Raw genomic sequence first — 19,390 nt, 5'->3', positions numbered from 1 at the left:
GTGCATACCTATAAGAAGCATTTCTGAATGGACATTACATTTCCAACAACTCTGACACTAGAAAGATTCTGTATTGAAATACAGACTTCTTTAGGGTCTTCTTTTAGGAAATGCATGGTTGTCCTTTCTGTCAGCACATACTGTTACAAATGTCAAAAACATACTTATTTGTTTATGCTCTGAAGTTATAGATCTGAAGCATGTTAAAATGCTACAGGCTATTTGTGTTTTATTTCATAAATGTATAACATGCATGGTCGTTCAACACAATGGCACTTCCCAATCTGGATAGGAATAGTTTAACTAACTTACATGTTTATGTGAATCAACGTCGTTCATTTAAATGGGAAAATGACTTCTGTTGCTAACACTGTTATAAGAAAAAAGAAGCTAATGAGCGTGGCCAGATTATCCATGACCTGGGAAAATCAGTGTTAATGGGACAGTATCTGTGGAGAGTACAGACATTTATTTCTGGAGTCTTAGGGCATTTAATACAATTGCACTTAAACTTGAAAAGCCAAGTTACTTCGGGCCATATTTATACTCTGTTTGCGCCGGAATTGCATCGTTTTTTTTTACGCAATTCCGACGCAAAACTAACTCCATATTTATACTTTGGCGTTAGACGCGTCTAGCGCCAAAGTCCATGGAGTTTGCGTCATTTTTTAGCGTGGACACCTACTTTGCGTTAATGATATGCAAGGTAGGCGTTCCCGTCTAAAAAATTGACTCCGAGGCATGTGCGCCGTATTTACACTCCCGGGCAAAATTCACGCCCGGGAGTGGGCGGGTCAAAAAAAATGACGTCCGGCCGCTTTTGCGCTGTTTTTTAGCGCCTGGTCAGGGCAGGCGTTAAGGGACCTGTGGGCTCGGAAGGAGCCCAGAGGTGCCCTCCCAAGCCCCCAGGGACACCCCCTGCCACCCTTGCCCACCCCAGGAGGACTCCCAAGGCTGGAGGGACCCATCCCAGGGACATTAAGGTAAGTTCTGGTAAGTATTTTTTTTAAATTTTTTTGTGGCATAGGGGGGCCTGATTTGTGCCCCCCTACATGCCACTATGCCCAATGACCATGCCCAGGGGACAGAAGTCCCCTGGGCATGGCCATTGGGCAAGGGGGCATGACTCCTGTCTTTGCTAAGACAGGAGTCATTTCAATGGGGGTTGGGAGTTGAAAAAAATGGCGCAAATCGGGTTGACGCGAAAAATTTGCCTCAGCCTGACTTGCCCCATTTTTTGGCGCCCAAGCTCCATATCCCCCTACGCCGGCGCTGCCTGGTGTACGTCGTTTTTTTTCACGCACACCAGGCAGCGCCGGCGGCTAACGCCGGCTAACGTCATTGAATAAATACGGCGCCCGCATGGCGCTTCAGAATGGCAATAGCCGGCGCTAATTTTTTTGACGCAAAACTGGGTTAGCGCAGTTTTGCGTCAAAAAGTATAAATATGGCCCACCATGTCCAAACATTCAAGGATCCGGCTTCTTCCAAATGGCTAAAAATTAGTTGGGGTCATCTCACCCACAGTAAAAAGATGTAGTTAGGATGCTCATGAGACCAGAAGACAGATCTAAAATGTTTTACTGTTAGTTATTCTTTAACATTTTTTATTGATTTTTAATGAATGTGAAAACAATGCAAACAGTGGTAGCGATGAGCCCAGTTGCACCTCTCTCTGGTTGATTAAGATACTCTCCACCGTTTGCCATAGTGAAAGGGGGTAGACCGTGGCTGTGGCTGGGGTAAAAGGGTGCAGGCCTCTGATAATGACTAATGTTGGATAATAAAGCAGGGAGACTGGAGGTGGGGAAAAAATATGTCAGTGGAGTGGGATCCAAAGAAGGGATTGAGTAAAACTGGGAGGAATAGGTAGCCAAGGGTTAAAAGATGAGGAAATGGCTGGAGGAGTTGGGGGATGGGAAGGGAAAGAGGGAACTCATTAAAAGCTGTGTTGGTTGGGACTACATGCTAATTGCGGGGATGCCGAGGAAGCTGGGGGGCAGTTAATCTGGACAGCAGTTTTTCCCTGACATGGGCAATCAGTTAGCGAAGCAGCCTCTTGCCTCCTCCCAGCAGAGGGCCACGGTATCGGCCCCCACCCACTGGATGAGGGCATGTTTCCAAGTCACAGCATTGGGGAGTCATGGGTGCTTCCATTTCATTGTGATGGGTGCTTGACCAGAATGAGGGCCATGACTAAAAACATATTGCCGTCTTGTAAGCCTTAAGGCAAAAACGTCCCAAGAATTGATCCCTCTTATCTTTGTGACACCCTTGAGGTGGCAAAGGACCTCATCCCAGAAGGGCCAGATTTGAAGGCAGTCCCAAAGGCTGTGCTTCAGAAACACAGCAGGAACAAAGCATCTAGTGCATCTGTCAGAGGCTTCTTAGAAAATCCTAGAGATGCCATGGGGTAGAGATAGGCATGGTGGAGCATATAAAATTGGAATCCGCTTGTGACGGGCATTCCCAGAGATCTTTTTTGCGTAAGCCAGGGATTGAGTCCATTCATTCTCATGGAGGTATCTGGCAAATTTCTCCTTCCATAGCTCCCTACGTGCTTGGAGAGTGACTTGGGACTAAAAATGGGCGATATATTCCACCGGCAGAATTGGCAGAATTTTGTCCAAGAGTAATGCAGAGTCCTGGCCAAATTCCACCAACTGCAGTGGGACAGAGTTTTTTCTTGTGTGCGGCTCAAAAACAGTAAGTTGGCAAGCGAGATTTGGACTCCCATAGCATGATTTTTGGTGACTAGCAGGGCACCCAGCTAGATTTCTTCAAATCGAGTGGTTGCGACCATTCGTGGTCAGAAAGCTGGCATTCGAGTAGAAAACCTACTTGAGCGGCAGCAAAATCAACTAGAGAAGCTGCGCCCTCTGTGGTGTCGTTAGCACTGATTTTTCAGCATGGAACTAGCTCCCGGTGGTAAATCACAGCACGGATAGCATGAAGTGCAAATTTCCACCTGTTCACTAAATTTCACAGAATTTAGCAGAGTTTTTTTGTAACTTTATGAAATTCCCAGGCTTACTTGGGATGGCTCAGTGAAGGAGCAGGCCAGATGCAGATCCCCCGGCAACAACTCACCATGGTACGGAGAGGGTGAGTGGGGGGCTGTTCTCCCAGGACTCCTCAAAGATCTCAGAAGGTACAAGCCATTATGGCATAAACCAGAAACTGGCCTTCATGGAGGCCAAATTGCTCTCTTAAGGCCGCAAAGGGTAGATGCTGGCCACCTTGGAAGAGGAGTACCCCGGGAAGGACAAGGCTGCAGCTGTTGATTGTGATATGCCCACCCCAAACCTGCAAGCTCAGAAGAGGAATAATTGATGCATATGGAGCCAGTGAGCAAGTGAGGTGCAAAGTTCTACGAAAGCAGACTAGGTCCACTTAAAGCAACTGGGAAGAGCTGGGAGAGCTCTGGGGATCAGTAGTGGCTCGCGGGGCATGGTGCGCAGAAGGGGTGGCGTAGCGCACAGAGGGGGGGAAGGGAGGGAATAAACATTTATTTTATTTAAAAAAATAAAAACACTTACCTTTATTCGCCGTTGCTCCTCTCCTCCATCGCAGGCTGCAGACACAGGCTCCCAGCCTGTCCTGCGGCCAATACTGACACTGCTCCGAGCAATGTCAGGATTGGCTGGGAGCGCCCAGCCAGGGCACTCCCAGGCAGACTGGGAGCCTGTGCAAGCTCTCTCCAGCCCGGCATCTGTGTTGCTGGGCTGGAGAGAGCCTACTGCGCATGTGTGTTTGGTTGGCCCGAGACGGCCGGCCAAACACACATGCACTCCCCCTCACTGCTCGTCACCCCAGTGGCCTCGCCCCATTACAAGAAAATGATAATAAATCAAGGCCCATATTTATACTTTTTGATGCAAAACTGCGCTAACGCAGTTTTGCGTCAAAAAAATGAGCGCCGGCTAACGCCATTCTGAAGCACCATGCGGGCGCCGTATTTATTCAATGACGTTAGCCGGCGTTAGCCGCCGGCGCCGTCTGGTGTGCGTTAAAAAAAACGACGTACACCAGGCAGCGCCGGTGTAGGGGAAAATGGAGCTGGGGCGTCAAAAAATGGGGCAAGTCAGGTTGAGGCAATTTTTTCGCCTCAACCCGATTTGCGCCATTTTTTTTCACTCCCAACCCCCATAGAAATGACTCCTGTCTTAGCAAAGACAGGAGTCATGCCCCCTTGCCCAATGGCCATGCCCAGGGGACTTCAGTCCCCTGGGCATGGTCATTGGGCATAGTGGCATGTAGGGGGGCACAAATCAGGCCCCCCTATGCCACAAAAAAAAAAAAAAAAAATACTTACCTGAACTTACCTTAATGTCCCTGGGATGGGTCCCTCCAGCCTTGGGTGTCCTCCTGGGGTGGGCAAGGGTGACAGGGGGTGTCCCTGGGGGCATGGGAGGGCACCTCTGGGCTCCTTCAGAGCCCACAGGTCCCTTAACGCCTGCCTTTTGCAGGCGCTAAAAAACGGCACAAAAGCGGGCGTACGTCATTTTTTTTGACCCGCCCACTCCCGGGCGTGAATTTTGCCCGGGAGTATAAATCCGACGCACATGCCTCGGAGTCGATTTTTTAGACGTGAACGCCTACCTTGCATTTCATTAACGCAAAGTAGGTGTCCACGCTAAAAAATGACGCAAACTCCATGGACTTTGGCGCTAGATGCGTCTAACGCCAAAGTATAAATATGGAGTTCGTTTTGCGTCGAAATTGCGTCAAAAAAAACGACGCAATTCCGGCGCAAACGGAGTATAAATATGCCCCCAAGTCTATTATTGTTTTCTTGTAAAGGTTTTGCAGCTGCTGCTGCTGGCAGAGGGCAACGCTCCTCCTCCCCAACAGAGGTGTCGCCCCTGCTGGGGATTAACCACCGGAGTAAGGATGCTATGAACAACAGGGTATTGGAGGTCCCTGTGTCTCCTAGGTATCTGCCCGGAAGCCAGTACACAGACTACTGGAGCTGGGCAACCAGTAAGTAATACTAAAAGTTGGGGGCACTAAAGCCATCCCGGCCAGGGGGATACTGAAGCTTCAACAGTGCCATGCGCCAATGCAAGTTATGCTACATGAGGTCTCCCAAGAAGGCGCGCAGTCCCCGAAAAAATGCACTGGGAGAATCATCAGGAGGTTTGCAAAATAATAAAGTAAACGGAGAAGGATCACCATCCTGGAGACTGCGACTCTACCCGCTGGACAGTGGGAGAGATCGCCAAAACGTCACCTGTGAATGGAGGCCCTCTAGTTAGCGTCCAATAGGTCTGCAGTTTCATCGAAGACATGGATAGCCAGGAAGAGGAAGGAATCCGGTTCCCAACAGATCCCCAAATGTTGAGGTGCACCAGGGACAGCCCCGGCGACAGTGGGAACATGCATGATTTGAGCCAGTTGACCCAAAGGCCCAAAAGATCTCCAGACTCGAATAGAAGCCAGGCAATCGGGGCACAATCAACAGCAACCTCCACTAGATAGAAGAGGGCATTGTCAGCATACAGTGAGATGGTGTGGGTAGCATCTGGGAGGGGTATACCCCAGGCCTCACCCAGCTGTCAAGCTACCAGGAGCTTCATTGCCAGGGCAAAGAGAAGAGGGGACTGAGGGCAACCCTGCCTCATTCCTCTGCCCACTGGCATGGCCCTAGAAAATAGCTTGTTATAATGCACTAAGATAGTAGTTCCCGTGTAGAGAAGACGGATTAGAAAAGTGAGGTAGGGTCCTATTCCAAACCTCTCCAACACTCTGAAGAGGAAATTCCAACATAATGCATAGACGGCTTTGTGGAGATCCAGAACCTAGGCAGCCACACTTGGCCAGGACCACCATGCCGCCTCCATGACCCTGTGGAAGTGGCGGAGATTAAAAGAAGTATGCTTCTCAGGGACAAATCCATTCTGGTCCATGTGAATAAGACAGGAAAGAATTTGGCAAAGGCGGTCAGGCAGCAACTTGCTGAGGACCTTACAGTCCATATTTAGGATGGCCATTGGGCAGTCTCCCAGGTATCTCCCAAGTTTCATCAGGGACACCAGGGATGCCTTACACAATGTGGCCAAACGAGAGCGCTCCCTGGTGACCATGTTAAAATGTTTAGACCATTTGGGGTTTAGGATGGCAGTGAAAGTTTTATAGAACACCGCAGGAAGGACGTCTGTCCTGGGGGTATGTCTTGCTGTTTGGTTAACTGTGCCACTGTGACTCCAGTGGACCAGAGGCAGTTCAGCAGACACCATTTTTTGTCCCAACTAGTAGCTACAGTCAATGTTTCGGCTTGCACCATAAGGCCCTAAATAAGAGGTGAATGGAGAAGAATGCCAGTGTGGAATTCCACTCTACTCAGTCATGAGTAGGCCAAAACACAGGCGCAGGAATAACAGACTTGATTTTACCAACTGGAAAATCCAGCCAATATAAATATCTTGGGATTGGGGTGCATTGTAGCCTGGCTCTATTCCCTGGCTCACACCGACTCCCCTGCCAAGGCACAGGGGGAGCATATTATACCAAGCAATATCTTCTCCTTCTCCTCTCCTCCCAACCTCATTTCCCCACCAGCCACCATTTACATTTACTGAAAACAAGTGGAAAATGTGACTCTTAATCCCTATATAAAAAGGAAATAACTTACAGAATTCTGCACGTAAAATTGGATCTCCCCATATTATTTTCTAGTACACAGGGATTCATCATAAATGTGAGGTTGTAGCAGGGGGTTACTTAGTACTGGTGTTTACAAGTGTGGAGTTAATACCCTGAGGCCCATATTTATACTTTTTTAGCGCTGCATTTGTGTCATTTTGTGACGCAAAAGCAGCGCAAAATTACAAAATACAATTGGATTTTGCAAGTTTGTGCCGCTTTTGCGTCAAAAAGTGGCGCAAATGTGGCGCTATAAAGTATAAATATGGGCCTGAGTATCTGGCAACACATAATTGGGGTTGAATTATGCCGTCTGTCGGGGGGTTACCAAACTACACCACCACATCTACCAATCTACTAGTTTGTAGCAGTAGACTAGTGTGAAGGTCCAACTCTTACTTCAAACTGTGATAGCTCTGGAATTGTGAGGACTGAAGATGTGCTCAGTTATGTCATCAGCTAATCTCATCCAACAAGATACTACCCTAAATCTTTAGGCAGGTTGGAGTAGCAGGACGTTTTCAGATTCTAGGCTTGGTCTGAACTTTGAGGCGTTCTAATGACATATGGAGTCCTGTTCCTAGGAACTAATCCCTTGTGATGAGGCGAACAAATGTATACTTGAAGTCAATATGATGAGCAAGTCCAGACACTCCATGTTTATCCTATTTTATGGGCAAGCAGACTGACCGAAACTGTCAAAAGTTTGAATGTGTGGTTAAAACAATCCATCTAGTCCTAATGATTGAGCCAGGGGAACTCAACACATTTCTGGGAGAACTGTTACTGTCACAACAGGGAACTTCAGACAGTGTTTTTGTATATGGACTACCAATGTGGGATCTGGGTAAAACCCATAGGAAATCATTTGATTTATATTTTGCCAGAAATACTGGAATTTATATTTTGGCGGACGGAATATACGTTACTGTTGTGATGGAGTAACCTGTCTGCCAAAATCTAAATCAGGCCCTAAGTTTTCAAAACTCAGGCAATAACGACTACGTGCATCTTTGAAGTCTTTTTTTTACAAGGGTGTTGGACAGACACTAAGGCCCAGGTTTAAGAGAAATGTTACGTCATTACATGAAGTACCTCTTGTCTTGAGCCCAATTGCATCCCCCCAACCCCACCATGTGTGGACCATATTAATGATACAACGCACCATGGTGCACGTTAGGATCAATCCTGTCATAATTTCTGATATTATTGTGGTACTTTGCAGGATTAGTGCCAAAAATGTTGTAAAGTACATAGAGGCCCATTATAAACAATGATGCACCTCAATTTAATACCTGCACTGAACAGGGGTTAACAATTATGAGAAAAATGGTGCAATGGAATCTTATAGACAGTGGGCCTCCTAACGGAGAAACACCCCCCTTGCATACATTATACCTGCCGCAGGCAGGCAAGGGTTTACAAAGTGGCGCAATGCATGCATTGCTCCACTTTGTAAATATGCTGTGTTGTTTTTTCTACCTTACCGTGTAAGAAAATGACAGTAATGAGGCTCATGGTGGCGCTAGGGCCTTCTTAAATCTGGCCCTAAATGTCAGTTTGTGCACTCCAGGAAGCGGCCAGTTAAACACTCCAAGCCACATCTCTCTGTTGGGAGGCACATTTGTAGTTCATACAGTAGCTGCCATAGAGGTGTTGCTGAAATAGTAGCACCTCAACTTTGTTTTACTTTTCAATCAAAAGGTAAATTATAGCAACTATAACAGTCAACACAAGAGCATTCTTTATTTTTCATTTTCAACTCTATATAGTAAAATAACTAACCCTCTGTTGAAGATGACTTATTCTTTGAGCCCACTTGCAGTTGAAGGTAGCTTCCTTAAAGATACGTATGTTTGGATATTAAACTTTAGGTAGGAAGGGGCATCCCTACTCTTGTCCGTGTGGAACCATAGAATGTCTACACTCCGGGGTCTCAGGCAGGGTTTCATGTGTTCTCTGAGATTCAACTTCTACCACTGGTGTAGATTTTTTCAGGGCTCCTTCCTTTTGCTTCTTTACGTTTTAGGAGGCATCTATATAACTCACTGACTATCATTCTCGATTTTTCCATTTATGGTTTCCTTATTAGGCCATCTGAACTCCTCGTACAGCTCTCTACGTAGTTTCCCTTCTGTTTTCAAACTTCTACTATTAGTTTTTACTGCCCCCTCTCTTTCTACTTGCTCTCCCTATATACCAGGTTCCCCTACTTCTGCTTTGCGTCATCTTCCTCCTATTTTATCTTTTTTGAAGCCTTTCTTTCCAGTGGGTTAAAATCCTTTTCCTTATCAGCTCCTTTCTTTTGCTTTGTGAAGCACCTTCCAGCTCATTAGGGGCCGTATTTATACTCCGTTTGCGCCGAATTTGCGTCGTTTTTTTCGACGCAAATTCGACGCTAAACTAACGCCAACTAACGCCATATTTATACTATGGCGTTAGAGGCGAATAGCGCCAAAGTTCCCGGAATGTGCGTCATTTTTTAGCGTGAACCCCTTCCTTGCGTTAATGATATGCAAGGGAGGCGTTCCCGTCTAAAAAATGACTCCCAGGCCTTTACGTGGTATTTATACTCCCGGGCAAAAGAGACGCCCGGGAGTGGGCGTGGCTAAAAACGGCGCATTTGCGCCGCTTTTTAACGCCTGGGTCAGGCATGGCGTTAAGGGACAAGTGGGCTCAAATGAGCCCAGAGTGCCCTCCCCTGCCCCCAGGGACCCCCCCTGCCACCCTTGCCCACCCCAGGAGGACACCCAAGGCTGGAGGGACCCACCCCAGGGACATTCAGGTAAGTATTTTTTTATTTTTTTTTTATAATTTTCTTTGGCATAGGGGGGCCTGATTTGTGCCCCCCTACATGCCACTATGCCCAATGACCATGCCCAGGGGACAGAAGTCCCCTGGGCATGGCCATTGGGCAAGGGGGCATGACTCCTATCTTTACAATGATAGGAGTCATGTTGATGGGGGATGGGCGTCGAAAATAAATGGCGCAAGTCGGGTTACGACGATTTTTTCGACGTAACCTGACTTGCCCCATTTTAAGACGCCCATGCGCCATTTTCCCCCTACGCCGGCGCTGCCTGGTGTACGTCGTTTTTCTCGCGCACACCAGGCAGCGCCGGTCTGCTTGCGCCGGCTAACGCCATTCAATAAATACGGCGCCCGCATGGCGCTTCAGAATGGCGTTAGCCGGCGCAAAACTTTTTGACGCTAAACTGCGTTAGCGCAGTTTAGCGTCAAAAAGTATAAATATGGGCCTAGATGTTCTCCATACCAAGCAGCGTCGGTGTTTACGTTATGGCTCTTCTGTGACATGGGGGGTCATTCTGACCCTGGCGGTCCATGACCGCCATGGCGGAGGGCGGCGGAAGCACCGCCAACAGGCTGGCGGTGCTTCCTGGGCTATTCTGACCGCAGCGGTAAAGCTGCGGTCAGAAAAGGGGAACCGGCGGTTTCCCGCCGGTTTTCCCCTGGCCCAGGGAATCCGCCATGGCGGCGCTGCTTGCAGCACCGCCATGGGGATTCCGACCCCCTTCCCGCCAGCCTGGTTCTGGCGGTGTCCACCGCCAGAACCAGGATGGCGGGAACGGGTGCCGTGGGGCCCCCTAACAGGGCCCCACAAAGATTTTCACTGTCTGCTTTGCAGACAGTGAAAATCGCGACGGGTGCCACTGCACCCGTCGCACCCCTGCAACTCCGCCGGCTCCATTTGGAGCCGGCTTCCTCGTTGCAGGGGCTTTCCCGCTGGGCCGGCGGGCGGCCTTTTGGCGGTCGCCCGCCGGCCCAGCGGGAAAGTTGGAATGACTGCCGCGGTCTTTTGACCGCGGTGCGGTCATTCGGCGGTAACCGCATGGCGGGCGGCAACCGCCACCCGCCGCGGTCAGAATGACCGCCATGGTGTCACAGTATATAGATCTCAAAGCTGTATTCTTTTACAGCTATGCCTAATTTAAGGATCATGCATGACTAGGCATTAAGAGTCCCATTACCCAACTTCTGTTTCAAGAATGAAAGCCAGACTTTAAAACCTGATTCCTAGTCAATCCACTTTATGTATCAGGCAGTCATCATGGAACGTGTTCTACATTCTGTGTCCCTTTTCATACATCAATAGCTCCTGAATCAGATGTTTTGTTGATAGTGTTGACCCAATGTTTCTATATTTTGATTATTTTCAATACAAAAAATATGTCACAATGAGCAAACTGACCAGTGTAATACCAGAAAAAGACTAGGGGGCATATTTATGAGGGCCTACACCAAGCAACTCCCATGGTTATTGATGCAATCCCAGATTTGCCACACTTGGTAAACCTGGGAATGTGCCAAAAAGTTGGACCTTCTCAGGAGAGGCATAACAAGGAGAAATATCTTTATTTCTCCTTGTTACTTACTCTTTCTATGTGTGCTGCATTCTGCAGAAATAGGAGTATGCCTGTAAAGATTGCTTTTGGCCTGGAAGCTGCCCCATCCTGCAAAAAAACAATCCTGCATGCAGCTTAGGCACCCTGCCTGCATTGGCGGTAGGCAGCCCACTGTGCACCAGCGCTGGGGAAAGGACAGGAATGAACACTATGCCTTAAATATGGTGCATTCCCGCCCTTTCCAAGTGATGCAGCGCAGCAAATCAAGGTCAATTGCTGCGTTGCGCACTGTGCCATAAATATGGCCCTAGATTTATCCTGGATAGTTTTCCCCATTTCCATGCTGACACTGCAGGACTAAGCATTCCCAGTTCTGGCAGTGAAAGAGTATGAGCAGCACTTGCATGGACCATGCCGTCATGTGAATACAGTCCTGCAGGTGTAGTGAAACTTAGCAGTGTGCTGTAGCAGCAGCAATGTGAAAGGGTCAGCAACACACAGCTTTGTGCTGTGGGCTACAGAAGACTGTTAATGACCAACTGTGACTTTTTTGCCATAATATCAAATGGGCAAAACGTATTATCTTTTTTCTCGTCAGGCCAAACGATGCTCATCTGAACCTGCAGTGGTAGCTTATAAAACAGGACTTTCGTAAGCGCATTGTGGCATCAGATATCTTAACATTTGACAGCAGCTGTATGGGTAATCTGGAAATTCACATAAGCAGTAAAAGCCAGAAAGACAGCTATTTCTTATTAAATCATCAGAAAAAATAATAAAGTATGATCCACTGAGTGAATCCAGTTAGTACCTAAAATCATTCATGAAAGGTTTGGTTGTTCGCCCCCTTGTGCAAATGTTTGCAATTTCTAAATAACTAGGCACTAGGGCCCAGATTTATGCTTTTTGCTTTTTACAGTTATGCCTAATTTAAGGATCATGCATGACTGGGCATTAGCAGTCCCATTACCCAACTTCTGTTTCAAGAATGAAATCCAGACTTTAAAACCTGATTCCTAGTCAATCCACTTTATGTATCAGGCAGTAATCATGGAATGCAAAAGGTTTAGCACTGGCTTGCATCATTTAACAACGCCAGCTGGGCCCATATTTTTTGAATGGCGCAAGCCGGCGCTTAACTTGGGCTAGAGCCTTAGAAGAAGATGCTAGCCGGGTGGGGGGTGGTGGTAGGAAAGGAGGGGGTTGTGCGTCAGAAAATGACCTGAGCCTGGTTAGAGGCAAATAAAATGCCTCTAACCAAACTAGCGCCATTTCCTGGCACACAGCCACCAAAAACATGACTCCTGTCTTAGGAAAGACAGGACTCTTGCCCACCACCCCAATGGCCAGCATAGGGGACAAGTGTCCCCTGGGCATGGCCATTGCACCCTGTGCCATGCAGGGGGCCCCAAGTTAGGGCCCCCGATGGCAAAACAAATAACTAAAAAATACTTACCCAGACTTACCTGGGATGGGGTCCCCACCCTCCGGTGTCCCTCTTGTGGGGGTGGGGTGTTCCTGTGGCTTGGGGAGGGCACCTGTGGACCCATTCCATGGTGTTTAATCATGGAAATGGGTCCACAGACCCCCTAATGCCTGGTTTGACCCAGGCGTTAAATAAAGGTGCAAGCTTTGCACCATTATTTGGCCTCTCCTCCCACCCGTGCGTCATTTTAGCACGAGGGGATAAATATGGGGCTATGGGGATAGCACCATTTTTAGACAGGAACGCCTACCTTGCATCTCATTGATGCAAGGTAGGTGCACACATCAAAAAAATGGTGCAAACTCCTATATTTCGACGTTAGACTTGTCTAATGTCAAAATATAAATATGGAGTTAGGTTTGAGCCGAATGGGCATAAAAAAAAAAATGCAAATTCGGTGCAAACAGAGTATAAATGTGCCCCTAGATGTTTTAAAAAAAAGCTTTTTAAGGAAGCTCATTAAGCCATCCTTCTTTTTAACGTTTTAGACGCTGCTTCAGAATCATTATGCTTGAACTGAAATAATGGCCATTGTGAATACTGTGGCCGGAGAAATAGCACTCATCCGTAGTACTGTGCTAGGAAATAAAATACCTGTGTAAAAGCCTATATGTGGATACCTTGCAGATTTCTCATATCATAATCCACCAGACCTTCTGTGTGAAGAAACCATGTTCCTCACTCCTGCTAGAATGGCGGGGCTTATTAAATCTGCACCCTGCCACATGCCAAATTCAGGATGCTCCATAGAGCCTGGACCTCTATAATGCAAAACCATTATTAAATCATTGCTCAAAATGTCAGGAAATAAGTACATATACAATTAAAACAATAAATAACATCCCATTAAAAAATAAAACAAGACAAAACAGTAAACACTGTTCCCTTGCCATCCCATTGATCCCCTGTCTAACAGAGACAGAAATAAAGCGTAAACAGGCATTAGGACTCCATATCTGTGTCACAGCCCTAGGGATATTTTGGAAGATCAACCGTGATGGGCTAACAAATTCATCTAGGATGCTATGTGGCCATTTGTCTGATTAAGTAATGTGGTGTAATGCGGATAGGTTCTTAACAGTGTACTAGAGTATGGTGTCTAATTGCATGTTTTGCTTTCCAGAGAAGAGGCATGGTTTTGGGTTCCACCATTTGTTGAGTCATCAATAAACCAAGGGTCAGCTTTATCATTACTTCATGCAGTGCAGTAAGCCAGCTTGCTGCGCTGCGTGAAAGGGCAGGAAAGGGCTGTATTTACCATGATAAAGATATTTCTCCTAGTTGCGCCTTCCCTGGAAAGGCGTAGCATTATGACACATTCCCAGGTTTACTAGTGTTAGTAAATCCGGGAATGCGCCAAAATCCATGGGTGGATGCATGGGAACACCCACACATCCACCTATGGAATGCCTCCCTGGTGCAGAGTAACGCAAGGCAGTGATTCACGCTGCCTTGCATTATTCCAGATTTATCAAGCCACTCAGGCCACGCAAGGTGGCTTTGCATGGCTTGATAAATCTGACTTAGGTTTTGTGCTCCCTTGTGTGGAGCAAGAGCGATGCAAAAGCATGCTAAATATGCTCCCTAGGTTGTTTGGGGGTCACATTTATCAAACTTTCATGCATCGCCGCAAGCAACTTCGTTCCGCTGCGTGAAAAAGAAAGGGCAGGATTGTGCCATATGTTACATCATACAGCACATTACTGTCCTCTCCTTGCGCTAGCATCTATTTGGCTGCCTTGCGCGAAAGCAAGCATACTTGCACCATGGTGCAAGAGTGTTTGCATTGTAGGCAGGACTGTTTTTGCACAGGAAGAGATGTGGCAGTTGTAGATATATGACATTAAAGTAATGGATATTTGCAGGAAAAGATTTAGAAGCTTGTGGGTAAGCAACAACTTTTGAAAGTGAATCCACATTGGAACACCCACAAACCCTCTCCGTGACTATATTAGTGGACTTTGCACATGAAAACACCGTCATTGCTGATTCTGTGAATTAAGAATGAGATTTTGCCATCTAAGTGGCTTTATCTGTGCATATATGTTTCACTTGGGTGAGCAAATAGGTTTGTGAATCAGGCTCCAAATTTTTACGTAAAACCAGCCTACTCCGTGTATCTAATATAATTTGCTTAAAACAGATAAATACCACAAATACAAAAGCAGTTTATCCTACAATAACCATAACAGCAGGAAAGCCATATGGAAAAGTAGATCTTAAAGTTGACTGAGAAGATAACTCCTGGTGTGGACCTAAGGAAATGGCAAAATATTAAAAAGTGCTAAGGTTAATTATCAGTGGATTGTTTGGCGACAACTTGCATCATTTTAGTGTCTAAAGAATTGTTATACTGTCCTTTATCATATCAGCTTCTACCTATCCCTCGGTCTGCATTACACAACGTAAACTGGACTGTTGGTCTATGGCCTGGTTGTTTATCACCTGCTGACAAAACCAACAGGTTTACACAGTTAAAGTATTTATTTAAATGTAAACGTTTCTAGCATTGTTTCCCAACAGTACAACTGCTCTCAAAGGCAATGCCTTGGTCTCTCAAAACTATAAATAACAGTCTGTATCAGTGCCAGTACTTGTGACAGAAGTTTGCAACTTCACAATTATTAACTGAAATATGCATTAATTTGAACATGTTTGATCCTTGTGTATGTGTATCAGTGTGCATCGTGGACTTCTCTGACAGTCTTTATGATACAAAAATATGTGTATTGAGTGTTATAAAATAAATAAAAACAAATACAAAAAAGACTCACATAAAGGTCTATACATACACAGTTTTTCTCTCCAGACTTTGCAAATTTCCTTTTATGTTGTTATATGCAGACGCTCGGGACTTCAAATCTGTATCAATCTGTGACATTTGCTAAACATGAAAGAGAAATACTCAATATAAGGTAATCTCTAAAAATAAACAAAGTAGCATGACTATAAATGCAAAAATAATATCATACAAATCAGCAATAAAACAAAATGAATGCATGTTTATGTGTCTTCTGTAATGCTCAAACAGTGTCTATTTATTTATTGTCTCTTGGCGCAGAGATTTACATCATAAGTCATATTCACAAGAAAGTGCTTTTCATGATAATAGGTTACAGTCTATATATGAATAATGGAACAAGAATAGACTTTAGTTGTCCAACATAACCTGCAACATGACTTTGCATAAAGAATCAACAGCTTCAAAGAACAATATCCATGGGCGAAACAAGTGTTCTGGTGATGTTCAGAAAGCATCAACTGTTTGTCAAGTAAAGAGACAAATGAATATCTGCTCTCCCTTCCATTAGTTAAGGTTCTGAATGTTTATTTAAATCCTATTCCCTCCGCCAAAGATAAAGTACAACAAGCATTGGCAAAGCTAATATGTTTTTAACTTTGTCGATGTTCTTAACTATGTTGCACTGAAAGTAAAAGAAAAACGCTATCATGCGGCCAGATATGTAGTACAGCAGTACGAGAAAGTGAAAAAAGCAATATTACGTGGGTAGCACTGGCTGTGTCATGGCACTTTTTTTTATGCTGGAGATTGGGTAGGATGCGTGGCAAAATGGTGGCAAGCAGTGCGTGTGGTGGGGAGCACTGGTCCCGAGTCACATTGTTTCTCTTTGTTATGGTAGTTTGGCGAAAGGAGATGGACAAAGGAGGATGTGGCGGGTGACAGGGACAACACAGAGATGGAGGGAAGGCGGGTAGAAGGGGCAACACAGACAAAAGGGGAGGGCAGATGGCAGGGGCAATAGCGCGACCAACATAAATTATAAGTGGTGGGGCAGGTGGAGCGGGTGCATAGGGATTGCAGAAGGGGGGCCTCAAGTGGGACGCATGGGAGAGTTAATTAAAAAAGAAAAACACCTGGCACTGCCGGCCTCTTTGCGCTCCTCTGCTTCCTGGTCCCAGCAGGGACATCATGAAGACTCCCTGTGCAATCCCTGCGCTGCTTTCATGCTATTACCTGGCATGAATGCAGTGCAGGGATTGGCCTGAGCGGGCTGGTTTGCCGCTCGCTCAGGCACAGGAAATCTGTGCTGATTCTCCAACCCAGCTGTCAAATACAACTGGATTGGAGAAACTAACTGAACATGTTGGTTTGGCCAGCCTAGGACGGCCAGCCAAAACAGACATGTGCAGTTAAGGGCACACTCTACTCCACCGCCTCCCTCCCCCCTCCCAGGCCCAGCACCCTGTGCCCCATCCCCCTGCACTCACTAGCTGAGCCAGCAGCAAAAAAATTAAACAATATGAAATATCATTTTATTTTTCTGCTGCTGGCTTTGAGCCAGTGGGGTGATGCTCCTCTGCCATTGCGGAGGAGGTGCCACTAAGGGGCAACACAGACAATAGGGGAGGGTGGGTGGCAGCGGTAACATGAACAATGGGGGAGAGGGGTGGGAGGACCAAAGCGTGTGCAAGAGAAACACAGACAACATGAGGAGGGCAGGTGGTGGGGGAAAATACTGAAAAGAGAGGGACAGCAGATGGGAGGCAACAAGTACAATAGAGTGACGGCAGATGGAGAGGGCAACACTGAGGAGGGAGAAATACACGAGGGAGACAGCTGAAAAAGACACACTCTGGCAGAGCACCTAAACGAAAGAAAAACAGTAGCACCTAAAAAAAAGAGCACAGGACACAGGTAAATCATGTACACTCCAGGAGAATGATAAACACATGAAGAGGAAGGAAACCTATGGCAGCTGACCAAAAATAGACATGCAAATAGACATGCAAATGAAAGTGACAATTAACGAAATCAGTAGTAAGCAAAGGGCGGCCTCTAAGTCCCCTGTTAAAAACAATGTGTCTCGCAAGAGACATAATGGGATGCCAGTAGTTCTAGAACTGCCACAGTACCAGATAATGTTACAATGATATACTTTGGATCCAAGAATGAGTATCCCAATGGTGTCTGACAAAGCTTCTCCAGGAATTAATAGATTTTCTTTAACACTTAGTAGCAGATCTAGTTCTTTAGCTTGTAGCAGCAGTACTAGTTTTAGGTACTACTTGCTAGTTTGTTATCTATACCAGAGTCCTAACTGACAAAGTAGCATCTGTGGGTTTTCTGCCTTTCGTCTATATAAGGCTAAAGGTAAAGGTTTGCATTGACGTATAAAATGGGTTTTACAATAATTCTGGCTTGAAGAAAGTAGCAAGTAGAACCTATTATGACACTACATGTCACTGAAAATATTTTAGGAAATCAGTTTAGATTAGTATAATTATGTTGATCGACAGGCCCAAGTGTTATTGCAGAAGCTGTGATTTCCTCCTGTGATGTGTAATGCTCTATAGCAAAACATTCTGGTTTATATTAACTATCCCTTTCTGCAGAGCCTGCACTGAGGGATGGGTGGTTAGCATGGTGGAAAATGCATCCCTTAGCAACATAAAAGACCAGTGGTGTAGCAAGAACCCTATTGGCCTTAGAAGAAGCAAGGGAAATTACTTATCCTTGCCCCACGAGGTTTGTGAAACAAAGTGAAATCCTGACTGCTATCTTGACATACTTTCAGCAAGAGACCATAGTGAGGGAGTTAGGTTTCATTGACATATTAGTGAATCTTGATACTGTTATCTGCACAGTGTCCACAGACATTGACCTCAAAATAGGAATCAATGCAAGGTATACAGAAACAACCACTCACACTTTCTCCATCTTCCACAATCAACACACACATATCTACAGATGGACAACACACTCCGGCACACAAACACAAAAGTGCAGCCCAGCTCTCCTACAAGCCACACGCCCAATCGCACTAGATGTACAAACCAACATGAATAAGTGCCAGGTCGAAAAATGCACTTTGTCTGCTCCCAGCACCATGCCCTAATGAAACTGTATCAGAAAACATCAGGATCTCTTCTGAACACAATAATGACAGCCTTCAGTCGACGCATACTGAGAAATTATCAACACAACACAATAATCAAGCAGTAGAGCAGTCCAGCAATACCACCATTAACACCAGACCACGTTAGCAGGAAAAGAAGCACTCACTTACAACACGCTAGAGCAAAATTAAACACTAACATTCAAAGACAATACTGGCCAACTCCCTTAAAAGCAAACAGAATAAAACACACCACAAAAGAATCATACGCTTGTGGATATCATCCAGCTATCATCCACAACACCACAGAGTACTACACACTCTACATTTTTATGCACAGGGTATTTCGCATTTCAGCCTTGCACATCAAGGTACATCTCTACTCCTACATTGCACCTCTGAGGTACTCCAAATACAACTTCTTACAAAGAGCACTGCACTTCCCCAACTTAGCACACCAGGGGTTACTTCCTCAAGCAACTTTTCACAATAGGGTACTATACTTTCCCAAATTTGCATACCATGGGGGTGCTCCCTGCATACAACCTCTAGCAATAGGCTGCTACTGTTTCCCAACCTTCCATACCTTCGTGTACTCCCCCATACAAGAGGGTACTGCACTCCAGTTCACACTAACACCCACACGAGTGTACTACACTTGTATTACTCACAATGAGGTTTTATTATTCCCCACATCTGGGACACTTTGGCATGCACAACCAGCACGTATCCATCCACAGAAGACATAGGTGAGTACTACACTCTCATCTCCAAACTGCCAATGAGACTTCATTTGGAATTAAAAGTAAATGCTCACATAGTATTCCCAAAAAACAATGTTGGATAATTTAAACTTCCCAACTTGTCATGTATAATAATACAAACTCCATGAAAGCCAAATAACCTCGCTGATTAAGTAGCTACATGTCATAATTTGACATTTCAAACGTATAAAAGCGAGGCAGACAACATTTGGACTTCCCATGGCTTCAGGACACAGCACTTTCAATCAATCAATCAAGGATTTATAGAGCGCA

At 45.8% G+C, this 19,390-nt stretch overlaps 1 protein-coding gene across 1 annotated transcript in view; it reads right to left on the bottom strand.

Annotated features, from left to right (window-relative positions):
- ATP6V1C2 (ATPase H+ transporting V1 subunit C2) overlaps positions 1–19,390 on the bottom strand; it is a 268,763-nt gene that overhangs the window by 61,635 nt on the left and 187,738 nt on the right. Inside the window, exon 6 of the mRNA XM_069235932.1 lies at positions 15,288–15,379. Within this exon, the coding sequence (XP_069092033.1) occupies positions 15,288–15,379 (92 nt within the window). The remainder of the gene's footprint in view (positions 1–15,287; positions 15,380–19,390) is intronic.

Source organism: Pleurodeles waltl, chromosome 5 (genome assembly GCF_031143425.1).
Source record: "Pleurodeles waltl isolate 20211129_DDA chromosome 5, aPleWal1.hap1.20221129, whole genome shotgun sequence".
Classification (NCBI taxonomy): domain Eukaryota; kingdom Metazoa; phylum Chordata; class Amphibia; order Caudata; family Salamandridae; genus Pleurodeles; species Pleurodeles waltl.
Note: the sequence above shows the minus strand (reverse complement) of the source record. Positions and strands in the feature narration are given on the sequence as shown.